This window comes from Sciurus carolinensis, chromosome 16 (assembly GCF_902686445.1).
Source record: "Sciurus carolinensis chromosome 16, mSciCar1.2, whole genome shotgun sequence".
Classification (NCBI taxonomy): Eukaryota; Metazoa; Chordata; class Mammalia; order Rodentia; family Sciuridae; genus Sciurus; species Sciurus carolinensis.
This window is the reverse complement of record NC_062228.1, coordinates 13,461,878-13,480,593: the sequence shown is the minus strand read 5'-3', so window position 1 is coordinate 13,480,593 and position 18,716 is coordinate 13,461,878. Positions and strand designations below refer to the sequence as shown.

Genomic DNA, 18,716 nt, shown 5'->3' with positions numbered 1-18,716 from the left:
CTGTTAATGAAGTGACCAATCGCGCCTAAGTTGAGAGGTGAGACCCCCCGCCTCGAGTCTATGCGCGGGAGAGCCGGAAGGGGGGGCGCGACTTTAGAAGGACCGTATTGACTAAGGGCGGAAGTGACAGCGGGCTTCCGGTCAGGGCTGTGGGCGGTGTCTAGAATAATCTCTTCTGTTTATTGGCTTCTTGAGTGGGTTCGGCTACCGCGAGTTCGTTCCATTTCCGTTTGGTTCTCACGAAGCGGACTAACGAGAGTTGCTAGGCAACGACCCAGGGATACTTTGGCTGGAGGTCGCCGACCTGCTTGGGGCGGAAGAAGGGCGCCGCCTGCGTCCTGGCTACTCCCGGAAAGGACCCCGGTTGCTGACCGCCCTGGAGCGGAGGTGACCTGGACGAGTAAAGTATCATCGTCTCTAGCAGCTGTGGGCCAAGGATAGCCCAAACACAAGCCTCCTTAAAAAACTTACGTTGGGTATTTTCCAAAGTAGAGACGTGCGTCTCGAGGTAAATAAAAATCGCCCTTCTGTTCATATGCAGGTATGTCCATTGATGATGTTTTAGAATATTCCACTTTTCTATGTAAATATGTACATGTATATTCTAGTTAGGTTTCGTAAAACTGTGGAATCATACTTTCTATACTGCTCTGTAACTTTTCTTCGATGTCTGTAATTACACATTACAGGACTTTGCTGTCATTTATTTCACCAATCTCCTATTGCTGACCGTTTAGGTTGTTTTCAGCTTTTTGCCCTAAGTGCGCGTGGAATAGCCTATGTGCATAAACCTTTGTGCATTTGTCTAATGATTTACTAAAAATTAGTTCTCAAAAGTGGAATTGTCAGAGTATGTCGGTTTTCTTTCCAGAAAGGTTTTGTCCCTCTGCTTTTAGCAGAGGACTCTGAATGCCTACCCCTGCATTCACACTGTTACCCTTATTGTGTTTTACTATCTTGTTTAATCTTTGTCAATTTAATTAGTTTTTTGGATTTGCCTTTATTTGGTTATTTGTAAAGCTTAGCTTTCCAAATGTATTTACTATCCACCTGTACCTCTTCTTTTGTGAATTCTCTGTTGATACCCTTTTCTATGCATGTTTTCTTAGATAGGTCTCAATTTTGGTCTCCAGCATTTGTCCAAGCCCATCCCTAGCCTCCCTGTTGACATTGCCCTCCCTTATTTGCTCCTTATTAGTAGCCTAGAGGATTTGCTCAGTCTGAATTCCAGTGGTGGAACAGATCCATATTCTCTTTGAAGTTCTCTTTCATCGGGATTTTTTTCTGCCACTCAAATATGACAAAGTCCCTCCTGGTAATCAGCTTCCCTATTTAAAGTGTACCTATTGCTGGAACACTTCCATTTCCTGTATGAATTTTTATTAAATTTGTATCTTAAAATGGGATTTGTGACCAAAAATAAGCATAGAAAAAGAAATCCTACTTTTTTGTAGCATTAGCCAACTCTGAAAAATGTTAAGTGTCTCAGTGAAGTCTTCTGTAGATGCCTGCAGTGATATGCTCCTTGATCAAGGAGCTTCTCAAATATGAAATTTCTTCTAATCATAAAATTAGGATCTGAGTTAGTTGGGGGGTTTTTTTGTTGTTGTTTTGGTTTTTTTGTTTTTTGGCGAGGGGATGGGTACTGGGGCTTGAAACCAGGGGCACTCAACCATAAGCCACATCCCCATCCCTTTTTTGTATTTTATTTAGAGACAGGTGTCACTGAGTTGCTTAGGGCCTCACTAAGTTCCTGAGGCTCGCTTTGAGCCTGCCATCCTCCTGCCTCAGCCTCCCAAGCTGCTGGGATTACAGGTGTGCACCACCACACCCAGCTTAAACTCCTATTTTAGAGGTAACACTAGACTAGAAATTTGGTGACCAGTATTCTAGTCCTTGTAGACTAATTAATAAGCACACTAGTCTATAAAATGAACTACCCAGCACCCAAAGGAACAGTTGGATTGGGCACTTCTATCAGTATTTTATGATTCATATACTTAATTGTGGTTTTCATGCCATCTTCTTAATCTGTTTGTCATATGCTGAGGTGCATCTTGTAAGGTATGAACCAAAAATCTTAAATCAGGAGTTGTGATAATATAAATATTCATCAATAAAGGGTTGTTTAAAAGTATGGTGCATGCATGAAGTAATATGCTGTTATGGCAGAGTATCTAGAAGTTTTCTGTACAGAGGTATGAATAAATCTTCATGTATTAAGTTTAAAAAATTCAAACAGCAAAAAAAGTGGCTAACGTGTGTGCTGAGCTCTGCCATTTGTCCTTCTCCTCTGGACCGCTCTGGGACCAGGAGTCTTTGCCTGCCTCAGCAGCTCCCATACCCTCTGGTTCCAGGTGGAGACAGGCATTGGGAACATGAGCAGAGGTCAGAGGGAGAGTGGAGAGCAGTTACATCCCTAACTGCAGGCCGACTGTGCAGCAACCCTACACCATGCTTTCTCCTCCACACAGTTCTGGCAACTACTGCTGCCCATTGCTCCTCCAGGCCTAGGGCTGTGAACAGGAACCTGCCGTTACTAGCTCTACCTTGTTGTTTTCCTGTGCCCTGCCTTGAGTGAACTCAAGTTACCAAATTTGAGTATGCCATCTCTTTCTTGCTGGAACAGTGACTGATATAATATGCCATCTCTTAGGTAAAAAAAGAAAATATAGAAACACATATTTGTAGGCTGGTGTTGTAGCTCGGTGGTAGAGCACTTGCCCAGCATATGTGAGGTACTGGGTTCTATTCTCAGCACCACATGTAAATACATTAAAAAAAAAAAAAGTCCATCACCAATTTAAAAATATATATATATTTAAGAAAAAAAAAGAGGGCTGGGTTGTGGCTCAGTGGTGGAGCACTTGCCTAGCATGCATGAGGCACTGGGTTTGATCCTCAGCACCACATACAAAACTAAATAAAATAAAGTATTATTTTTAAAAAACCACTTCAAAAAAGAAACACGTATTTGTATTTTCTTGTGACTATATAATGAAACTCCAGAAGATACATTAGAAATTAATGAAAACAGTTTCCTGGTGTGTGGGGCATGTGCGGCAATGGGAACAGGGCCCAAGAAAGGGCCATAGGGGGAGGGACACTTTTCATGTATACCTTTCTATAATGTTTCTTTTTTAACCATGTAACTATGTTACCTACTCTAAAAATTGATTGTTTTAATTAGGACTCGTGCACTTAAACTGTCTTTAAATATTGCAACTTCGTTTCAGGATTTATGGTGGGGAATTAACATTTGGATTATTTCAAGATGAGCTTCCTGTTGCCCAAACTGACTAGCAAAAAAGAAGTAGACCAAGCAATAAAAAGTACTGCAGAGAAAGTGTTGGTTCTCAGGTTTGGGAGAGATGAGGATCCTGTGTGTCTGCAACTAGATGACATTGTAAGTGAATTTTTTAAATAAATATGGTTTTTAAAAAAAAAAATTTGTAGTTGTATATGGACAGAATGTCTTTATTTTGTTTACTTCTATGCAGTGCTAAGGATCAAACCCAGTGCCTCACATGTGCTAGGCAAATGCTCTGCCACTGAGCTACAGCCCCAGCCCAAATAAGTGGTTTTTATTAAAAATCTGTACATTCTTGCTCCAGTGTCTGAAAAATGAATGAAAGAGAGCAGGCAGAGCTCAGATGTAGCTCTTGGTTCATTAGCACACTTTCACTAAGAGCTGATCATGGTCTTGCCCTGAGCTAAACCTCCAAATATGTGTTTGTGCTGAATCTATTACATTGTCCTTCCCCACTAGCAGATCTCAAAACTCATTTTCACAGATTAGGCAGTGGAAGAGCAGAAAACACTACCAGGTGTCTGTGAATGTTACCTTCTTTTAAATTTTTTTTTCACTCCATCTGCTATTATTTTTAGTTACTTTTATGTGGTGCTGAGGATCAAACCTGTGCTGGGTAAGCACTCTACCACTGAGCCACAACCCCAGCCCTTGTTGCCTTACCTTGATGCTGGAGCAGTGGCCCCATTTCCCAGTGGCAGAAACAAATGCCAGAGAGGTCAAGGAACCTCCCACTGGCATAGATGCACTTAATTACAGAGCTGAAATTTGAACTCACTTTTCTCTAGGTGCCAATTCTCTTTTCTTATGTGCTACCTCTAGAATGTCCCTGATGATGGTTTTTGATCTCACAGAACATCTTCACACTCTGATTAGTAAGGGGGAAAATTATGGGATAGAGTGAGTGTATTCTTGTCTCTGTTTATTATAGACAGAGATTTAACCAAGGACTAAGACCTCTTCCCTCTGTACTGCTGCCATCCACCATGGAAATTAAAGTGTAAGAATCCTCATGTGGTTAAAAACGGATGTGTGATGTGTTGGCCTGGAGGACAAATGACCAGAAAATTATACCCTTATGTAACGTGGGGAGGAAAAAATAGCACAGAAGTCAAAACGGTAGATTCTGAGTTGTGGTGTATCCTCAGGGGCAGAGCACTTTACCTAGCATGTGAGAGGCCCTGGGTTCAATCCCCAGCACCGGAAGAAAAAACAAAAGTATAGTTTCTGAAGATAAGCTGCCAAAATTCAAATCCCAGCCCTAATGTTTAGGAACTGTGTGAACTGGAACAAGTTACTTCACCTCCTGTGCGTCTGTTTCCTTCATCTATAAAATAGGGACTCTGATAATCCATACCTCATAGGAATGTATAAGGATTAAATGAATGAACAAACAAAAAGCATGTATGACAGCATGCAGGAAGTTGCATAAACATTTGCTACTATAATTATTATTTCTAGGAGGATTGAGTGGAAAGAGATTTAGGGGAATTTCAGTATCTGAATTACATATTTCTGAGTTGTTTTAAGAGAATACAATATGTGATTTTTGTTTGTTTCATGGTGCTAGGGATAGAACCCTGTGCAGGGTAGGTAGGTGCTTTGCCACTGAGCTCTATACCTACAACCTACTTAAAGTGAGTATGAATTACTTTTATAGGAGTAATCAAATGTGGACAAGAAAGTTAAAAAAAAATGTATTTTCCCAGGGAGCTCTCATAACCTGTCAACAGTGATTCAGCCTCTGAACAAGACAGTTACACTGTGTCTAATGTGGAACCCAAACAGGCTACAGTCTTGGCCCAGGAAATTTTTTCAAACAAAATATTGTAGTAAAATGTTGCCCAACTTGGAATACACCCACCATTTGACCCAGCTATCCCACTTCTCGGTTTACACCCAAACGACTTAAAATCAGCCTTCTGTAGTAACGCAGCCACATCAATGTTCATAGCTGCTCAATTCACAATAACTAGATTGAGGAACCAACCTAGATGCCCTTTGATTGATGAATGGATAAGGAAACTGTATATATACACAATGGAATGTTACTCAGCCATAAAGAAGAATAAAATTATGGCATTTGCTGGTAAATGGATGGAGTTGGAGAATTTCATACTAAGTGAAGTAAACCAAACCCAAAAAACCAAAGGCCGAATGTTTTCTCTGATAAGTGGATGATGATACATAACTAAGTGGAGCGGGTGGCAGGGGGTGGGGCAAGAGAAGAATGGAGGAACTTTGGATTGTATAGAGGAAAATGGGGTCGAAGGGAGTCGGGGAAGGAAAAATAGTGAACTGAGACAGACAGTATTACCCCATGTACATGTATGATTACATAAATGGTATGAATCTACATTGTGTACAACCATAGAAATGAAAAGTTGTACCCTATTTGTGTACAATGAATCAAAATGCAGTCTGTAAAAATAAAAAAATAAAATAAAATGTTGCCCAGAAGAAACATTGGTTACTTCTCATATTGTAACCTCCTCCTCTCTTGTCATTCAGCTCTCTAAGACCTCATCTGACTTAAGTAAAATGGCTGCTATATACCTGGTAGACGTGGACCACACTCCAGTTTATACACAGTATTTTGACATCAGTTACATTCCATCTACCGTATTTTTCTTCAATGGACAGCATATGAAAGTGGACTATGGGTAAGTTGAGTTTGACTTTGAAGTCATTGCAATCTTGAAAGTTTCCTTTATCGAAGCCATTTCTGTAACTCACCTATTTGCATATGATATTGGTTCTCTGAATCTTGTGTTAGTATTGTTTCCTCAAATGATGCATCCTTTAATTTTCATATGAAACTTAGGTACAAAATGAGAATGTTTCAGAAATGATTGGCAAATATTTTAATTTCCAGCTTAAATATGAAGAATAGTATAGCTTATAAAGCACCAATCATTCTCAAGTCTAGAAATACAAAATAGTTATATTAGCTAAGTATAGAATGTAAAATGTTTCCCAGAAATTCTGTTTGAAACATAAAATATGTAGTAGTTCTTAAACTTTTGAGACTGGTAGATGGTGTTTATAAAAGAAGCATTTCTGCCAGCAAACTTCTCTCTCACTGAGTGTCTTCTGCCACTCAGATATTTCAAAGTCATTCTTCAACAGTGCCTGTCAAAACATATAACAAGAATTTTTTAATGTCTTTTATTCTATCTAGTTAGCATCCCAATGGTGAATATCACTGACTGTATTCATCATTCTTAACATTTCTTACTTTGGTTGATACATACTTCTAACATATTCTTGTTAGAAAACGAGTTATACTGTTTGAAAATGTTTTAAAGCTATTTATTTTCCTGGAACACTGTAAAGTAGTACTTAATTGATGTAAGTATTAGTTTGAAACAAACTTTTTAAAGGACAATTTATGACAGTATGTATCAAACAACTTTAAAGTGTTTCAACATTTTAACCCAGTAATTGCATTTCCAGGAATTTAATGTGATGTTGTAGGTATTGTAGGTACATATTTAATTACTTTGAAAGAAATATATATTAATTGAAAAAATACATTATTAAATAGTTTATAATATGATTCTCATTACCCTGAAAAAATAAATACACTTATACATATACATACATACACTTAAGATTAGAAGTATATAACACCAAAAGGTATCTTCTGGCCTCACTGGTGATTTTATTTCTCTCTGAAAAAGTTTCTACAATAAATATACCTACCATTTAAAAATTTTTTAAATAATCTGTTAATACCTATATCTCAAAAGTTTAAGTGGTGAGAACTTAGGAGACCCTGACTAGTTAATGGACTTTGCACAGAAACACTAACCACACCAGTGCTCAGTGAATTCTACTTGATGATGACTTATGAAATGATTAAAATATATTTGAAGTAGAATCTTAAACATAGCACAGTGTGGCCCACATCATATAGCAAGTGGGAAAAATCACATGTCAGGCTGTGCGTCTAAAGTCTCCCTGAGAAGATGAAAGTAATGAATCTGCTGTTCATTTTGTTTATCCTGCAAGTCTTCAGCAAGTGATTGTGAGTTCTGAGAGCAGTTATTTCTCTCCTATGCCATCTAGGTCTCCAGATCACACTAAGTTTGTGGGAAGTTTCAAAACCAAACAAGACTTCATAGACTTGATTGAAGTAATCTATCGGGGAGCCATGAGGGGAAAGCTTATTGTCCAAAGTCCTATTGATCCCAAGAATATTCCCAAATATGACCTTCTCTATCAAGACATTTAGCACATTCACCACTGTTGGAAATTAAGAGGCGGCACGCATTGAAACAGTGCCTGACTCCAGCTGTGCTGTTTTCTGGAGTCCCTCAGAAACACGTTCAGTGTCCCAACAGAGAAAAGGTGTGACTTGTGTGTAAGATGTCCGACTCCCAAGCAGAAGACTATCTGGCGCTCCCAGGTCTGGAAGGCTGAGCATCTGTTCTCTACAGGCCTCCAAGGAATCGAGGCAACAGTGTTCATTTTCCCCAGGGTGATTTTTCTAACTTCCTTTAAACAGTGCTTTTCTTTGTCCCTCAAGATGATGCAGAATCCTCCTAGACGTTTCTAGTACAGTTGACTTAGCCATGTTTATCTGATGCACAAGTAAATGGAAAGTCAGTCCTGTAAGAGCAAAGCACTTCTTTTCTATTCTGGATGTGCACATGTACGTGCAAACCCTTGCCCGTTCCTCCACTCATATCCCTCACGCTCCCCCAGCTCCAGGCCTTCCTACTTCAGTTTCTTTTGGAATAGTAATTGTCTACTAATAGTAGGCGTGTTTTTTTGTTGTAGTTTTTTGTTTTTGTTTTTGTTTTCCCTGGAGGCTTTTGAACTGAGACTTTCAGAAATACCGTCCTGAACCAGGCACAGAGGTAGTCCCACCCGGTCACTTAAGAGGCTGAAGCAGGATTGCTTGAGCCTAGAAGTTCAAGACCAGCCTGGGCAATAATGAGACCCCATTTGACAAAGCAACCAAACACTGTCTTGGTTGTCCTCAGTAACATAAACTAGATTTTTTGTTATTAAATTGCCCAAGAAGTAAGAACTTGAATATCATTCAGCACCCAATTTGAGCTAAACAAAGACTTAATTACTCTTAGTAAATAAAGGTTTCACAGAAGTCAGAATTGCTACCTCTTTCTGAGGCAGAAAATTGTATTTCATGGGCTCAAAACTTAAAGTCAGAACTTTTAGAGAAAGTATCACCTTTATGGGATTTGCCAATCCCAATGACTTTACAAAGAAGCTGTGCTCTTCAGAGTCCTCCTGGCACAACCTTGGCAGTTGACTGCTTCTCTCAAGCCTCACGGCAGCTGTGAGTACTGACTTTCTAGAATGAGATAATAGACCCTGAGCTATAGGAAGTGGACCTGCTTGGCAGCACTGCCTTCTTTACCAGCACAAGCCCAGTTCTGTTCAGGGCAGTCAGTACTATCTGTCTGACCCCTTTGCTAGGTGCTTCCCTCCAAGATTGTCTCGCAGGAGGGATAGCCATGAGACTTAGTTCTAGCTAATGTGGCACAGAAGAAAGACTGCTGGGGGTTTTGTGTGTCCTTTGCTGATAAAAGGAGAAAACAGCTCCAGGAATAAAGCAAAACAAAATCCTTTCTTTTTTCTTTCTTTTTTTTAAGCAAAACAGAATCCTTTCACTACCACCTGTCTTTTCTCCCTGACTTCCCACTTGGTTTTAACCGTGATGCATGAAACTGTAGCAGCCATTCTTAGGCTCAGGAGGTAACCAGCATCAAGATGAAAAAATAATATGCTGAGAAGAGCAATGAAAAGGGTCTGACCCCTGGTGATATTATTGAGTTCCTGAGTGAACTCTAGATCCACCTCCCTCGAGACTTCAGTTTACGTAGGTCACAGTTGGTCAGGTTTTCTGTTCTTCACAGCCTCAATCACGCAGTATTTGATGTACGATAAGTATTTAAATACCACCAAAAACTCAGAAGTTGCATGCTAAAATTCTCATATCATCATCTTACTAAGGGCTTTAGGGAATCTATCTCTGAAGTCCTGATTTTTATCTTAATTCTTTCCATCCCACAAGTATTTATTGAGTACATTCTGGGTGCCCCATCTGACACTAGCTGCTGCACAAATATAACTCATGGTCAGAGAAGAAGGTTTCTGAGAGGAGGCAATGCCTGAATCTTAAGGGAGAGTAGAAGGTCCTCGTGCAGAAAGGGGAGAGGTATATCAGCAGAGGGACCCAAGGGAAAAGGCCCGGGGATGGAGGCAGCAGAGAGAACTCAGACTGTTTCTGGAACCCAAGGAGGAGGCCAGGACAGCAAGAGATACCATAGGGAGAAATGTAGAGAACATAACATTGTTTTCCTCCTGAGGAGTGACCAGAAACCACTTAATACAACCAGATAATTCTTTAGGAAACTGGGATGGTTTCTTCTTCCAGAAAACTTAATGCTGAAGATATTATCAAAAGAAAAAGTTACAAATAACTGCAATCTGAGAGGCATTTTGTAAGCATTTAACTATATAATTTTCAGTTTCTGTCTGTTATTTCTTTCATCAGTTCTAGGATATAGGTCCATGTCTCCATTGCTCCTCTATTTCTCACCTGTCAAAATATATCAGTGGGTCTTGCCGGGTGCTGTGGCCCATGCCTGTAATCCCAGTGGCTCAGGAGGCTGAGGCTGAAGGATTGCAAGTTCAAAGCCAGCCTCAGTGAAAGCAAAGTGATAAGCAACTCAGTGAGACCTTGTCTCTAAATAAAATACAAAATAAGACTGGGGATGTGGCTCAGTGGTTGAGTGCCCGAGTTCAAATCCTAGTACCCCACCCCCAAAATATTGATGGATCTGGAAGGTGCATGTGAAGAGAACTTAACAGTAAAGGCCAGATCCTGGTGAAAGAATAGTGACATCAGTGACCTTTTGTACTATGAAAAGGCGGGACCATATGTTTGACATGATAAGAAGGTAGATTAGTGAAGGGTCAGTGTACTAAAGGCTTACTAGTACAAGAAAGCATTCAGAGAAAAAAGCTCCCTGTTCACCTTTCACCTGTGAGCCCCTTACTAGCAAGCCCCTTATCTTTGTGAAATGGAAGATCACACAGCTTGCATTTGACTCCTGGTAGAGGATGAATTTCTTCCAGGTTGGCAAACATCTTCTACTGAGGAAGAGACTCCTAACTTTTTACAGAGTCCCAGAGCATTGCGTCTGGTAGAGACTTTAGCCATCCTCTGTTAAGTCCTTATGGAAGAGACCAGGGATCTGATCATGGCCAGAGAGCTGAAAGCATTTAGCAGGTTTGTACGCTGAGTTGTGATTTAGACCCAGCAAGTCAGAGATCCTCCTTATTTTGTTTTCTGGAGCCCTGGAAAGTTGGAATACAAACAGTAAAAGTATTGTCTGGGTCAGAACACTCTCTTTTCATCCCACTTTGGCTTACGTTAGTTTCCCTCTCTGTAACAAAAGGAAATGTTTGCTTTGACTCAGAATTCAAGAGTTGGTCTATTGCTTAGGACCTGTGGTGAGGCAGCACATCATGAAGAGGAGCATATGATAGATCAAAACACAGTTCACCTCGTGACATCCAGAAAGCAAAGAGGAAAAGCAGAAGACCAGAGCCCCAGAGTCCCCTTTAAAGGCACAGCCCATTGACCTAACTTCCTCCCATAAATCCTCTCAAAGGCTCCACCACCTCCCAATAGTGCCACAGGCTGGGGACCATGCCTTAAACTCATGGACTTTTGGAAGACATTTATCTAAACCATAGCACCAGGCGTGCACCCTTTCTCCTGATGCACTTCACAGAGGCAACAGGATTCAGTTAAAAAGAACTAAGGGTTTGTATTCAAATAGACCTAGGTTCAAGTTCAGCTTCCATTTTCAATAGCTGTGGAAACAAGCAAAGCACGTTGCTTCACTGAGTAGTTCCTCATCTGTAAAACAAGGATAGGAGCTATCTCTCTGAGGGCTGGGCCTGTGGCTCAGTGGTGGAGCACTTGCCTAGCACATGTGAGGCACTGGGTTTGATCCTCAGCACCACATAAAAATAAATAAAGTTACTATGTCCATCTACAACTAAAATTTTTTAAAAGAGATATCTCTCTGAGACCTGACATTCAGTAGGCACTAAGTCAATGCATAATTCCCCAAAATGGACCAATTTGTATCACCTTGGGAATTTCCAGGCAGCTTGGAGTGTTCTCTGCCATACTCTATGCCACTCATCTGCCCAGTAACATAAATGAGAGAATAAAAAAGGCTCAGACTAAAAACAGCACAGAAATTAATCATAAGCAAGTTCTTTATTAATTAACTCAGTAGTGCAGGGTTGGTGCCTGTCAGCTTTAGACGGTGTCCTGTCCCATTCACCTTTCCTTCTTTCAGGGTAAACTCTCACTACCAAGGAGGGCTTCCAGCCAGCCTGTGTTATTCATCGGCTATGGTTTTCTGAACCCAGTCCAGGATGGAGGGCACCTTCACGTATACACCATACTCGGCCACGGTGCAGCTCTTATCAAAGCTCAGGATCCCAGCTGCATACCAAGTGTCCTCCTCCAGGTCGTGAATGACAAAGGCACTGCCAGCATCACCGTAACAGGTGTCTTCCTGGTACTTGGACATGCCAGCACAGAAGGTGTGCTCGTTCAGAATGGGCTGCACCCCAACAGGGCTCTTTGGGGTCTTCTTTTCGGGCACCGTGCTGCCCTCATAGTGCTGCACACAGTTGATTTGGTCAGCCACGGGCAGCGTGACATACTTGAGGTGCTGTGTAAAGTTAAAGTTGGCGTTCCGCCCCCAGCCAGACACATAACCCACACGCCCAACTTCTGCATAATCCTTGGAAGGTAGGCAAATGGGCATCACTCTCTCGTTGACAGGCACCTTTTGTTTGAGTTTGATAAGGCCAATGTCTACCATAGAGTAGTTAGGGTGGATAACCACCTTCTCAATCTCCACCAGCTGCCTTCTCCCCACGTAGAGTTTTAAAGTAGGAGCAATATCCTCTGCTGTTGCATCCTCTGTGTGATTCAGGAAGAGATTTTTGGCTGTGGTCAACAGCCACTGTTCATTGATCAGCGTGGCCCCGGTGGTGAGACCATGTCGTGAGATCATCTTAGCCTGCCAGGGAAAGCTGCCTTTGGCATCCAGAGATCCACCGATGATGCGCTGCACCTGATCCACTGGATTCTTGGGCTTTCCACACACTGCCGAGGAGAGCAAGAAACCCATGAGCAGGAGTGTGAAAGGCTCCCAGTCTAGGAAAGCCAAGTCTTTCTACACGATCATTCACTTTTTCAAAACTAGAAATGCTTAGATGCTTGCTTTACCATCTGCTCATCTCATTGCCAGTGTTCACAGTTTAAAATAATGTTTTTTTCATTGTTTACCTCACAAAGCAGAGCTCTATTTCCTGCTTTTCCAACACAAAAGAAATAAGTAGCACTGAGATTTTTAAACCCTAGCTGACAAACTATATGTATATTTAAATAATAATTTTTGTCACTACAAAGGAATTTCCACAATTCCCTGAAACTATTGAAAGGGCTGGATGCTATATAATTCCTTCTCTCTGACTCTCAAGGGCTCTGTTAGCACTGGCAGGAATGCAGATTTTACAGATGTTACAATTGATCCAGGACAGATTAGCACTTCCACAGCCCTCGTGGCAGAAGGTGAGCAAGATCCTCTGTTCCCAGAGAAAAAGGGGAGAGCAAGGGGACTCCTGATTCCTGTTTTATACCTCCATGGGTTAAGCTTTTGCTCAACCTTCCTTGACTTGTTCTTTCTGGGCCTCATTTTACTTTTGACCTAGGCTCTCTAGGTAGGTTGTCTATGTGCACAGGGTCTCCTAATCCAGGGGCAGTAGAGACAGTACCCTTCAGTCCCCTAAAATAAGATGCTCAGTGAGCTGCCATTAGAGGTCACCTCCTTACTGCACAGGTCTTGGCTCCACTGGCTGTGGTTCTCCCTGATCCCTCACCTTGGCTCCTGTATGCTCAGGGGAAGCCGCACAAGAGGGATGTGACTTTGCAAAATTTCAGCCTAGGTGCCTGCCCATGTACTAAGCCCTCAGCACCCACCTGCTTCACATTCGGGAAGTTTCTCTCCAATGTCTTTGTTGATCCACTGCTTCTTGCTGTTTAAGGTATACACTCCTGAAACAAAAGGAAAGAAATGAGCCCAGAAAGAGATTAATTCTGGACCTCGTGCAGGGTGGAAAGGTTTTCAAGAGAAGAATTTAGAAGGAAAAGGCTAAGAGAGGATGAGGAAGGGGAGGAGCACTGAGCTTCAAGTCAAGCCCTGGGGGCTCCAGCAGTACAGACTGTGGTCATGGTAAGACAGAACAAGCAGAGATGAGACTTCAGATCCTTTCTCCAGCTCTCAAAGGCCACCTCAACTTGAGCAAGATACTCATTTTCTCTATGCTTCATTTGCCTCATCAGAAAAATAACAGTATCTCTCAAGAGCAGTGCTATGGGAACTAATTGAGCTTTAAATAGTTAGGAAGCACTTAGAAAGTGCAGGAATGTAGTGCTCCCTGGGGAAGGGTTACCCACTGTCATTGTCATTTGTTCTTTCCCACATCTCCTTTCATAGATGGAGAACTTACTCTAAGGTAAGTTACGTGGCATGGCTTCCACCTAACAAAAGAGAAACAGGCTGATAAAAGTTTGCTCACAGAACCACCTACTGGTGACAAAACCTAATTCAATATCTAAATCTGGCTCCAAGAAGTGCAGGTGAACTTGCTGGCCATTATGGGGTGTCTGGGCCATGGTGTATGCTGGGCAGACTCTTGCCCGGGCCTCACCGTCTCCTTCAGTGCGCAGCCTGTAGTAGGTGTTACACTGGTAGCGAACCATGTGATCCACACGGCCATTTGCAATCTCAGGGGGCTTTGGGCAGCTGTCATCTGCAAAGAAAAGGAAACCAGTAAAGGAAGTTAATATTCAGAAATTACTCCCAGAGACCTATAAAAAGTCAGAGAGGAAGCGCTGTGCACATCAACCTCCTTCCGACCCCTGGAAGACAATAAAGGGCATCTCCCCTCGTTTCTAGGAGAGACTAGGATGAGAAGGCTCAACTGGCTCTTCTCCAAGAGTGCGGATCCAGTGGGGTCAGAGTAGGCCACAGCAGAGCTGGGGATGCACAACTGCTGCCCAAACCTAAAGACCTACCTACAAAATCCGTGACATCATTGCCAACGTCCACCGCAAAAAGCTGTCCCCAGAGCAGGAGGGTGACAAGAGCTCCCAGGGTGCTGCAGAGAGATGATGGGAAAGAAAACAAAGCTGATCTCCCTGCTTCACAGCATGTGTGTGCGTGCGCACATACACACACCCTCAAGCAACCAGAAAAGAAAGTAGATGTGTGCAAGTGCCGGGACAAAAGGTCGCCCTCCCACTCCCACACATAGGCTGTAGTAGCTCTTCTGAAAGCACCCAGTTCCAGCAAGCTCCATGCTGCTAGGAACATTACGTCCACTTCAGAGAACCACCAAGATAGGAAGGCAGAGTTAAGGGAGCCTCAGTTTCTGTCCACCTTTAGGAAACATTCAGTTGGCAATAATATATGAGCTTTCCAGCCAAGAGAAGCCTCCATCAGGTACCCCTAAAGTCCTAGGCTACAGGATGTACCCAATGTAATGTGGGCTTAAAGATGGGAACATGGGGCTTAGTATGCTAAACTCTCTACTTTTTGGAATTTTCTATAATAAAAGACTTTTAAAATATATAATCATTTTTTTTTCCTGAGATGGGAAAAAACATCCCAGGTTGGCCTCCAACTCCAGGGCTCAAGCAACACACCCTTCCTCAGCCTCCCGAGTAACTGGAACTACAGGCCCTCATCACTGGATCAAGCCCAAATATGTAATTTTAAATCCACATATGATTGTATGAATTATTTTATGAACATTTGCCTTTAAGAAATGGTATATCATTAGCTGGGTGCACATCTATAACCCCAGCAACTCAGGAGACTGAAGCAGGAGGATCGAAAGTTCTAGACCAGCCTCAGCAATTCAGCAAGACTGACTCTCAAAAAATAAAAATAAAAAGGGCTGGGGAAGTAGCTGAGTGGTAAAGTGCTCCTAGGTGCTATTTCTAGTACCAGCCACACACACACACACACACACACACACACACATACACACACACAACTTAATACCAAAATGGTAATCAAACTCCAGAATGCCAGGAGGTTACCAGAAAGAGTAACCATCTTGCTGGCAGATGTCAGTCATTCAGATATTACTTGGTGTGATGTTAAGTTTCATATCTTGTTATTTTAGCAATTCAAAAAGTCTTATTTTTATCAAATCTAGATCCTTAATTATATCACTCAAATGTTTTGCTATTGGTCTTATTTTAAAAAGAAAAAAATTTTTCTAGTAAATATAGTCACAATGCCAAGAAGCTTCACCCTTGTGAAGAGGAAAACTGTAACCTCAAGAAAAATGATCTGTACTGGGGACATAGCTCAGTGGTAGAGCACTTCTGGGTTCAATCCTCAGTAGTGCAAAAAAGAAAGAAAAGGAGGATGAAGAGGAAGAGGAGCAGGAGCAGGAAGATCCTTCTTAAGAGTAGATCCTGTCTCCTGGGAAAGACAACACTGCCTGAGAGAACCATCTTTGGAGACAAAAAAGGAGAGGGCTTAATATACTAAGTGCTTTAATCCACCACAGTTTAGCACTTGGTCTTGTTTCAGATAGATAGATGATAGATAGATAGATAGATAGATAGATAGATAGATAGATAGATAGATATACATACAGATATAGAGATAGATTTTGCAGGGTAGGGGGAGTACCAGGGATTGAACTCCAAGGCACCCAACCACTGAGCCACATCCCCAGACCTATTTTGTATTTTATTTAGAGACAGGGTCTCACTGAGTTGCTTAGTGCCTTTCTTCTGCTGAGGCTGGCTTTGAACTTGAAATCTTTCTGCCTCAGCCTCCCAAGCTGCTGGGATTACAGGAGTTTTGCATCTCCCCTGTAGACTTCTATACCAGTACACATAAAGAAGGACGAAATAACAAGGGGTCTGGGGTTCTGTGAACTCACCTCATCTTTGACTTGGCCTCTGGACGTGCAGTACTGTGGGGGCACCTGCTGAGCCTTTTATGCCTCAAAATCTCACCCCACCTCTTTCTTAATTTGTAATTTCTGTGTTTACCCAAAGTTGTGTTTACATAACTTTGGGCTTGTTAAGGTCACTGGCTGTTACCAGTAACCAAACCACAAACAACATCCTTGTTAAGAGTTGATCTCTTGCTTCATGCTTGGTTTTCCCATGGTGTTATTTTACAACCCTGAAGAAATCTGGCAACTTTATGACCCCATGTACCTGCCAAGTGTTTCCAGAAAACAGCAACAGGGCAGAAAGCCTGAATGAGAGGACTATTAATCTGTCTCTTTATTTTGGACCATTTTCAATACAGAAAAAGACCTTTGAGTTATTTCAAACCCCTGATAGACACTCCTGCAACCTAGCTTAGATGGAACAGTAAAGAAGGCATTTCCTTTTCACAATCAGTTTCCCCATCCTGTGTGAACATCTCCCTATTGCTAAAATCTCTCCAACCTGAAATCTGTAAACTGTTGTATCTTCTTCTGTGATTGCTCTTTGCAGAAATCACTCAAAATATTTCAGCTATAGTATTGACTGACACAGAACCAATCTGTCTCTATTCTGGAGGATTTTCAGCATGAAAAAGGCCTTCTTTGTTTCAAACCCTGTATGGACATTTTTAGCTTACATGGCAACTATAAAGAAACCATTTTCTTTCACAGTCATTTTATCCACCCTTCCTGGGGATCTCCCTGAGGCTGCTAAACTCTCCAACTACTTACTGTGTTCTCCAAATGCTCTTTCCAAGAAATTCCATAAAGTGGTTAAAGTTATAGCATAGACTACAAGATCACACTCAATGCAGTGATCCTTGTGGTTTTGTAGTCCTTATTAGTTCAAAGAGGCAGATGAGAAAATCAATGTTACATTCAAATATCTGCATATGTACAATTCAGTTGAAAGTAGCAACTTAGAAGGTGCACACCTGTAATCCTGTGACTTGGGAGGCTGAGGCAGGGGGCTTGCAAATTTGGGGCCAGCTTGGGTGATTAAGCAAGACCCTGTCTCAAAAAAACAAAATGGGGCTGGGAGCAGTGGTGCACACAGCTCAGGGGGCTGTGGCAAGAGGCTTGCAAGCCAGCCTCAGCAATTTAGCAAGACCCTGAGCAACTTAGCAAGACCCTGTCTCAAAATAAAAAGGGCTTTGGATGGGGCTCAGGGGTTAAGAGTCCCTGGGTTCAATCCCGGTACCAAAAAAAAAAAAAAAAAAAAAACAGCAATTCAAAGGTTGTTTTGTTCATTTTAAAAAAATTAAAAAGGTTAGTGGTTCTGAAGTTAGACTGTACCAAAGAATCACTTGGGATATTCACAGTGGTATTGATACAATACAAACATCTATCAATAAGAGACTAGGTAAATAATGTGTGGTACATTCATACAATGGAACATTATACAGCTGTCAAAATGCATAAAAAATTTTTAAAAACATGAATAAACATAATTTTGAGAGAAAACTGAAAGATCCATAAAATTACTTTAGAATGATACTGCTGTTATAAAGCTCAATACCAAGCAAATTTTGGCAATGAATTCTTACGTTTGATACCAAAATTACAAGCAACAAGTGAAAAAATAGATAAATTTGACTTCCCCAAAATCGTTTTTTGTGCCTCAAAAGACAGTATCAAGAAAGTGAAAAGACAGGGCTAGGGTTGTGGTTCGGTGGTAGAGCTTGCCTAGCACCTGTGAGTTACTGGGTTCAATCCACAGCACCACATTTTTAAAAAAGTAAAATAAAGTTATGAAAAAAGTGAAAAAACCACCTATAGAATAGGAGAAAATATTGGCAAATCATCTATCTGATGAAGGTTTAATACCCAGAATATTCAAAGAACCCCTACAACAACAACAAAAAGACAGCCTAGGTAAAATATGGGCAATAATTTGAGTAAACTTTCTCCAAAAAAGATACATAAATGGACAGAAGTCACATGAAAGTGCTCAACATGATTGAGAAATGTCGTTAGGGAAATGCCACAATGAGACACTACTTCACATCTACCAGAATGGATCTAATTTAAGAAACAACAACAGTATAGCACGTGTTGGCAAGGCGGTGGAGAAACTGGAACCCTCATATTTTGATGGTGGTAATATAAAATGCTGTGTTCTTTGTGGATAACAAGTCAAAAAGCTCACAGAATTGCCAGGTGACCCAGAAATTCCACTGCTAGGTGCGTGCCCAAAGAAACTGAAATCAGAGACCCAGAGACTCGTCTACCAGTGTTCATTGCAGCCCTTTCACGACAGACAAAAAGTGGAAGCACCCAGGTGTCCATTAGCAGGAGAGTGCGTAAACAA

At 41.5% G+C, this 18,716-nt stretch overlaps 2 protein-coding genes across 2 annotated transcripts; one reads left to right on the top strand and one right to left on the bottom strand.

Annotated features, from left to right (window-relative positions):
• The first annotated feature begins 2 nt into the window (after positions 1-2).
• Txnl4b (thioredoxin like 4B) lies at positions 3-9,939 on the top strand. Its single transcript, XM_047528492.1, has 4 exons — positions 3-541; positions 3,237-3,406; positions 5,822-5,973; positions 7,382-9,939. The coding sequence occupies exons 2-4, from the start codon at positions 3,275-3,277 to the stop codon at positions 7,545-7,547; spliced, it is 450 nt and encodes a 149-aa protein (XP_047384448.1). The 5' UTR covers positions 3-541; positions 3,237-3,274; the 3' UTR covers positions 7,548-9,939.
• Positions 9,940-11,563: 1,624 nt separating this feature from the next.
• On the bottom strand, positions 11,564-16,421 carry LOC124966794 (haptoglobin). Its single transcript, XM_047528491.1, has 5 exons — positions 16,349-16,421; positions 14,460-14,542; positions 14,093-14,194; positions 13,362-13,436; positions 11,564-12,485 (listed from the first exon to the last, which is right to left on the bottom strand). The coding sequence occupies exons 1-5, from the start codon at positions 16,351-16,353 to the stop codon at positions 11,707-11,709; spliced, it is 1,044 nt and encodes a 347-aa protein (XP_047384447.1). The 5' UTR covers positions 16,354-16,421; the 3' UTR covers positions 11,564-11,706.
• Positions 16,422-18,716: the final 2,295 nt, after the last annotated feature.